Here is an 8,475-nt window from a genome sequence, read left to right on the forward strand (position 1 = left end):
GGGAGAAATGTAATACTAATCTCCTTCTGTCTTCTCAACAGTTCATCCACAAGAGCATTAATACAGACTCACTGGAGAATTTGGGTACAGATTCCGAGGAGAAGAATTTCTCTCAAAATAATAGTTTTGCCGTAAACCAAAAAGGCTTGAAACCCTTCCCTTGTACTGAATCTGCTAAAGATCCCTCACACCAGCAACTTCTCACAGGGGAGAAACCATTCACTTGTACAGAATGTGGGAAAGAATTTTCTGATAGGTCCAGCCTTCACTCACACCATAGAATCCAGACATGGGAGAAACCTTTCTCTTATACAGAATGTGGGAAAGAATTTTTTGATAGGTCCAACCTTAACTCACACCTGAAAATCCACACAGGGGAGAAACCTTTCTCTTGTACAGAATGTGGGAAAGAATTTGCTTATAAAAGCCGCCTTCACTCACACCAGAAAATTCACACGGGGGAGAAACCTTTCTCTTGTACAGAATGTGGGAAAGAATTCTCTCAAAAAAGCAGCCTTCACTCACACCTGAGAATCCACACAGGGGAGAAACCTTTCTCTTGTACAGAATGTGGGAAAGAATTCTCTCAAAAAAGCAGCCTTCACTCACACCTGAGAATCCACACAGGGGAGAAACCTTTCTCTTGTACAGAATGTGGGAAAGAATTCTCTCAAGAAAGCCACCTTCACAGACACCAGAAAATCCACACAGGGGAGAAACCTTTCTCTTGTACAGAATGTGGGAAAGAATTTTCTGATAGGTCCAACCTTCACTCACACCTGAAAATCCACACAGGGGAGAAACCTTTCTCATGTACAGAATGTGGGAAAGAATTTTCTGATAGGTCCAACCTTCACTTACACCTGAAAATCCACACAGGGGAGAAACCTTTCCATTGTACAGAATGTGGGAAAGAATTCTCTCGGCAAAGCCACCTTGACAGACACCAGAAAATCCACACAGGGGAGAAACCTTTCCATTGTACAGAATGTGGGAAAGAATTTTCTGATTGGACCAGCCATCACAGTCACCTGAAAATCCACACAGGGGAGAAACCTTTCTTTTGTACAGAATGTGGGAAAGAATTTTCTGATAGGTCCAGCCTTCACAGACACCAGAAAATCCACACAGGGGAGAAACCTTTCCATTGTACAGAATGTGGGAAAGAATTTTCTGATAGGTCCAGCCTTCACAGACACCAGAAAATCCACACAGGGGAGAAACCTTTCTCTTGTACAGAATGTGGGAAAGAATTCTCTCAAGAAAGCCACCTTCACAAACACCAGAAAATCCACACAGGGGAGAAACCTTTCTCTTGTACAGAATGTAGGAAAGAATTTTTTGATAGGTACAGCCTTCACTCACACCTGAGAATCCACACAGGGGAGAAACCTTTCTCATGTACAGAATGTGGGAAAGAATTTTCTGGTAGGTCCAACCTTCACAGACACCTGAAAATCCACACAGGGGAGAAACCTTTCTCTTGTACAGAATGTGGGAAAGAATTTTCTGGTAGGTCCAACCTTCACAGACACCTGAAAATCCACACAGGGGAGAAACCTTTCCATTGTACAGAATGCGGGAAAGAATTTTCTGATTGGACCAGCCATCACAGTCACCTGAAAATCCACACAGGGGAGAAACCTTTCTCTTGTACAGAATGTGGGAAAGAATTCTCTCAAAAAAGCAGCCTTCACTCACACCAGAAAATCCACACAGGGGAGAAACCTTTCTCTTGTACAGAATGTGGGAAAGAATTCTCTCAAAAAAGCAGCCTTCACTCACACCAGAAAAACCACACAGGGGAGAAACCTTTCTCTTGTATAGAATGTGGGAAAGAATTTTTTGATAGGTCCAGCCTTCACTCACACCTGAAAATCCACACAGGGGAGAAACCTTTCTCTTGTACAGAATGTGGGAAAGAATTTTCTGATAGGTCCAACCTTAACTCACACCTGAAAATCCACACAGGGGAGAAACCATTCTCTTGTACAGAATGCGGGAAAGAATTCTCTCGAAAAAGCCACCTTCAATCACACCAGAAAATCCACACAGGGGAGAAATCTTTCTCTTGTACAGAATGCGGGAAAAAATTATCTCGAAAAAGCAGCCTTCAATCACACCAGAAAATCCACACAGGGGAGAAATCTTTCTCTTGTACAGAATGTGGGAAAGAATTTTCTGATAGGTCCAGCCTTCATAGACACCTGAAAATCCACACAGGGGAGAAACCTTTCTCTTGTACAGAATGTGGGCAAGAATTCTCTCGAAAAAGCAACCTTCACTCACACCAGAAAATCCACACAGGGGAGAAACCTTTCTCTTGTACAGAATGCGGGAAAAAATTCTCTCGAAAAAGCAGCCTTCACTCACACCAGAAAATCCACACAGGGGAGAAATCTTTCTCTTGTACAGAATGCGGGAAAAAATTCTCTCGAAAAAGCCACCTTCATAGACACCTGCAAATCCACACAGGGGAGAAACCTTTCTCTTGTACAGAATGTGGAAAATAATTTTCTGGTAGGTCCAACCTTCATAGACACCTGCAAATCCACACAGGGGAGAAACCTTTCTCTTGTACAGAATGTGGAAAATAATTTTCTGGTAGGTCCAACCTTCATAGACACCTGCAAATCCACACAGGGGAGAAACCTTTCTCTTGTACAGAATGTGGGAAAAAATTTCCTATAGGTCCAGCCTTCACTCACACCAGAAATCCACACAGGAGAGAAACCATTTACTTGCACAGAATGTGGGAAACAATACACTTGCAAGAGCAGCTTTTGGTTACACCCAAAACACAAAAGAATCTTTCTACTTACAGAATCTTTCTACTTATACAGAATGTGGCAAACATTTTACTTTCCATTATTTTTTAAATATAGAAGGAATGTGCTTTAAGAAGTTAAAAAAAATCAGCAGCTAGGCTGACCTGATAGGGAACTGAAGCCTGTCTGTGCTTGTGTGACTGCAGGGCTGTGATTGGCTCTCCCCTTCCTACTGTGCTTCTGGCAGGGACCGTTAGGACACGCCCACCCCTCATTTTAAACACAGACAGGGACCATAGCAGCTCTATGAGCTCTAATAAAGGGGATGTTTTTAAAGGAAATTTACATTTTAGCCCAGTTTGAAACCAGCACCAAATATTATTCATTATTATTATTATTACAAGACTGGGGGAGTCTCACTTACTGTATATGTCTACTTTAACTAACACCATAGAATCCACACAGGGGAGAAACCATTCACAATAAGGAAAAACATTTTCTCAGAACAATGCAATGGAGGCAAATTTGAATGATTAAAGCTGAATGTATAAATGTATGTATTCCTTGTCCCTACGCTGCTGCCATCACCCAATGCAAATAACTATCAAGCCCAGTAGTTAGTTGAGTATTGGGCACCTTCATTTTTATGATAAAATAATTCTTCATGGCTTGTATAGCAAACTGAGGCGTTAGGGCCAAATTTAGCTTCATTTTCTGAGCTTCCAACATTTATCACATGAAACATGTCTTTGGGCAAGAACATAGAAAATTAAAAAAGTTCTCAATTTTGTGCTTTACAATTAGGACATAAATATCTTTCCTGTAATTTATACATTTCTTTGGTAATATCCCAAGATTTTATATCTAATCTAATATGGGAGATTGTCTTCTTCTTCCAAGAAGGAAACATGAAATTCCTCTCAGATTTTGTGAAACATTCCATGTTAAATTGGCAAAGCAGTGGGGAAACCTGGTAATGAAGGAGATTCCTTTTAAATAAAGTTTTCTGAGTTTCATCGTATCTCTATGTATTAAATTTTTACTAGTGATGGGCGAGAAAATTTGGCGGGCATGGATTTGTAGTGAATTTTCACGTTTTGCCATTGGCGGATTTTTTAACGAAATGGACAACAAAATGCTTTTGATGAGAGACAATTCTTTTTGACGAGTGTGTAAGAAATCAGCCATCATTTGTAAGAAATAAGCCATCATAAAAATGACTTTATAGGTATTTAATATTCTAGTTTAAAGTGTAACATCACTGACCAAGAGACAGATGAATAAGGCCTGTTTGGGCAGGGCCATAGTCACTGATAACAACTGGAGTCTCTTAGATCAAAAGTTATTTAATATAAACCATGGACTCTGGGGAAATAGCCAGAAGCATCAGGGTAGTCAGGCTAAACAGTTGACCCTAAGGCGGTGGAGATGTGACATAACTATGATATCATCATAATGTGTAAACGAAGGCTGACTGTATATTATGCAAAGAGCTGGTCATAAAATATGGTATGAGATCGAGCGATTATGGATCAAAAGACTTCCTTTGCATATTGTGCGGGAAACATTTGTTACTAAAACAACAAACTTAGATCCACTCTGGCTTCTGTTTCACCTGTTTAACCTGGTGTCTTGTGGGGGTTGAGGCTCTAAACAGTATAAAAAGTGAGACCAAAATGCAGTCTGGGGTTCTGTTTTGGGGAACAGTCTCTGTGTGCCGGGGTCTCTCTCTAACGAGGAACTCTGTGTGCTGGGGTCTCTCTCTAACGAGGAACTCTGTGTGCCGGGGTCTCTCTCTAACGAGGAACTCTGTGTGCCGGGGTCTCTCTCTAACGAGGAACTCTGTGTGCCGGGGTCTCTCTCTAACGAGGAACTCTGTGTGCCGGGGTCTCTCTCTAACGAGGAACTCTGTGTGCCGGGGTCTCTCTCTAACGAGGAACTCTGTGTGCCGGGGTCTCTCTCTAACGAGGAACTCTGCCGGCCGAGGGACTGACATACTGTCCCAGGATTGGGAAATATTCTCCTGTCTTTTTGTCTCTGATGGTTTTAGGATTTTGTATTGGGTATTGTACTTTATGTATTGGATTTCTACTGTCTGTAATATTTTGATTGTAGTCTTTGACAGATATTATTTGTTGTTTGACGACTGTAAATGTCGTTAGTGCTTATAGTCTAGGTTTGTGTTGCTGGTTGTTTTGGGTTATTTACGGTTTATAATCTGTGATGATTATTTTTGTATGAAATTGTTTTTACGCTTTTATCCTTTGTAAGGGTGTGTAATATTTTTCATTCTTTTCATGAATTGTGTTAGTGTGTTTTGATTTGTGCATGAACTATATTTTAATGAGTACAGCGATTTGATTGTCTTTCTTTGCCAAACCTCCCTTTTTAGTACCTGGTTATATTATTATAGGCTAATATTAATATTTCATATAAATGTTAATATTGTCACTAATAATTATAATCCTACAAGTGAGACAACACTTTTTTGATGCAGGACAATTCTTTTGCATTCACCAGGCATGGATTCTTGTGAATTTCTGCATTTCGCCATTGGCAGATTTCTTCGCGAAATGGGCGACAAAATTCACCACGTAAAAATTTGTCGTCCATCCAAAAATTGTTGCGAGCGTCAATAGAATTGTCGTGCGTCAAAAAGAATTGCTTCTCATCAAAAGAATTTTTTGACGCACAATATTTTCCCCGTTTCACAAATATTTTGAAACAAATTTTTGGAACAAATCACTAATTTTTACGTCTTAAAATTGATCTTTCCATTTTTTGTGAAGGGAACAGACAATACATTTCCCTGACTCTAATAAAGATTCCAGATTGCCAAGATTAAGGTTAATTTCTTCTTCTTCGGAAATCTGTTCCATTAAATATTTGACATTTGATCCAAAATTCAATTTTTAAAAGTGAAGCAAATTGAGCCACCTAAACATTTTGGACTTTTCAGCCAGGATTAAGAAATCTTTATTTTTCTATTTTGCCAAATAATCTTAGTTACAATTTTCTCAAATTTTATATAATTTTTCAACAGAAAAGGATGATTTAAAATCAGGTAAGAATTCAGGGAATATCGACAATTGATCCACATCTTACATAACTAATTGGTATAGATTTAATGAAGGCAGAAAAAATTCAAGGAATGCAGCCTTGATAAATCAGATGAGAGTATTATTCCTAAATAATTCAAAATACCTGTATGGAATTTAAATTTTTTTTTAATGAAAGCCGCCCCCTAGAAATAGTATAAAAAAATTAGAACTGAAAATAATATTAATTGGAATATATCATTTTTGTTTAGTTATCCAATCAGTTGTTCAAAAGAAATGTTAAAAAAGTGCACAAAGGACAATCTTGTTGAGAACCTTTGTAAACATAAAATATATCTGATTGTTCTCCTTCTGCAATTGCTCTTGTTTTTGGAGTAGAATAGAGAAATAAAATTGAAGAGATAATCCTAAAATACATTACCAAAAGCTTTTTTAGCCCCCAATCTAATTAAAGGAGAACTTAAGTCTGAAATTGAAAATCAGTAGAAATGCTGTATTTTTATACTGAACATAAATATAAACATTATGAACTTACTGCACAAGCCCAGGGATTGAGAAGCCTAATTACAGTAATGATTTATGCTTTCATTTGTTGTCCACAGGGGGCCGCCATCTTGTTACTTTGTTAGACCATCTTCTATAAGATTTGGCTCTTGCACATGCTCAGTTTGCTCTGGGCTGCTGTTGGGAGGCGGAGCTTAGGGAACATAGTAAATTATCAAACAGCACATCAGGTAATATCTGCCATAGAAGCTGATTAATAATTAGAAATGTTAATATGCAGCCTGCACTGGTTCCTGTGTTGCCCTGTAATGTAATGTGGGGTTTAGTGTTTTTGTTTAATGAAACCTTTCCCAGCTCCCCAGAGCCAGTGGCTGCATTAATATGCAAAAGAATCCTCCAATGAGAATCCCAGCTGATGTGAGTAAATCCGGCTCCCTGTTCTCTGTTCCTGCAATTGGAGTTCATCCTCTATAGAGAACTAGGTGGAACCTAAAAAGAAATCCATAAATAATACTGGCCAAATGATCCCATTGGCACAGAGACACAGGTGCATCATGGGTACAGGTACATATAAACTAGCGCTGCCCTATTATACACATTGTATTACAGGATATCAATACAAACAAGCTTTAGCTCAGTATTTAGACATACTGTATATACTCGAGTATAAGCCTAGTTTTTCAGCACCCAAAATATGCTGAAAAAGTCACCCTCGGCTTATACTCGAGTCGGGTGCCATGGGTCCTTCTAGACTAGCACCCTGTCTCCTTTGTGTGCAAATTAGGCCCCCCGCAACCAGACCCTCCAGTGCCCTGGCCTAGGCTCCCACTAGTAATACTTATTCCCCCTTACGTGTCCTCCAGGACCGGGTCTGCTGCCAGTTTGCCAATGTGCAATGAGCGTGGGGTAGTACTCATATTGTTTTTGTTGACCCTCTTCTCCACTTACAGAGCTAGTTTACTGTTTTTCTTTGAAATAAATATTGAAAAATATACCACTGATGCCTCAATTAATGTAATTTTATAGGTATTTATTTTGATTATTAAAACTTAGCAGTAGCGGCTACATTTCCCACCCTGGGCTTATACTCGAGTCAATAAGTTTTTCCAGTTTTCTTAGGTAAAATTAGGTACCTCGGCTTATATTCGGATCGGCTTATACTCGAGTATATACGGTAACTTGTTTACAACAGACTCCCAAATATTCCCATATCCCCATCCCCCAAAATATCAGCTCAGAAGGTAACTGTGGCTTTTTCCAACCAAAAAACATGTAAAAACATAAATAAGTGCTGGGGTTTAAAAAGTGCCATAAGCTGACACTTTCATTTTTTTTTTTTTTAAATACCTTTATTAAGTTCAACGTTTCACAAGAAAATCAGCATTAAGGGCACAGACTTCACAACATCTTAATTCCAATTCAAAGCATAATAATACATACAAATCGCATGTTCCCAGGTACATCCCCACTATGTTGGAGAGGGTGCGGCCAGATGGGCACCCTAAACACATACTATGGTTATGTCCTAAAATTGTATCACTATGGAAAGAAGTAGAAAAGCTACTATCTCAGGTTTTATTAAGGGATATCAGCCTAGACATTTATACAACACTATTGGGTAAACCAATCCCCGATAACACCTTGTCAGAACAGCGACTTGTAAACTATATTTTAACAGCATCTAGGCTGGCTATTACATCACAATGGAAAAATCCGCACCCTCCCAAATTAAAAGATATATTAATCAAGGTGAAAGATATGAGGGAAATGGAATATATGACTGCTAATATTAGAGGATCCCAAGAAAACTGGAAAAAGGTTTGGTCCAGATGGGACTATTGTATTACTAACCCACTCGGACAAAGAGAAAACCACTTTTTTCCCCAAAGGTACTGGGTCTCCTCTAGTTTCCTACTTAAGGTTTTGATATATATTTGTAATTGTCAAGATATATGTATGTACATTTTTTTCCTTAGGTTAGACCAATGTTTTATAGCTATACACAGGCTTCATTTGCTAATTTTAGCTAAATCCCAAGCATTAATATGGCCACAAGCCACTACTGCAATAACTCCTGCCTCTAAAACAGGGGTGGGCAAACATTTTAGCTCAGGGGCCACATTAACTAACATACGGGCCGGACC

General features: G+C 39.0%; 1 protein-coding gene across 1 annotated transcript in view; it reads left to right on the forward strand.

Annotated features, from left to right (window-relative positions):
* Positions 1–3,789, forward strand: part of LOC116411661 (zinc finger protein 665-like) — a 31,008-nt gene extending 27,219 nt beyond the window's left edge. The window contains exon 4 of the mRNA XM_031904416.1: positions 42–3,789. Within this exon, the coding sequence (XP_031760276.1) occupies positions 42–2,513 (2,472 nt within the window). The 3' untranslated portion in view covers positions 2,514–3,789. The remainder of the gene's footprint in view (positions 1–41) is intronic.
* The last annotated feature ends 4,686 nt before the right edge of the window (positions 3,790–8,475 follow it).

This window comes from Xenopus tropicalis, chromosome 6, assembly GCF_000004195.4.
Source record: "Xenopus tropicalis strain Nigerian chromosome 6, UCB_Xtro_10.0, whole genome shotgun sequence".
Classification (NCBI taxonomy): domain Eukaryota; kingdom Metazoa; phylum Chordata; class Amphibia; order Anura; family Pipidae; genus Xenopus; species Xenopus tropicalis.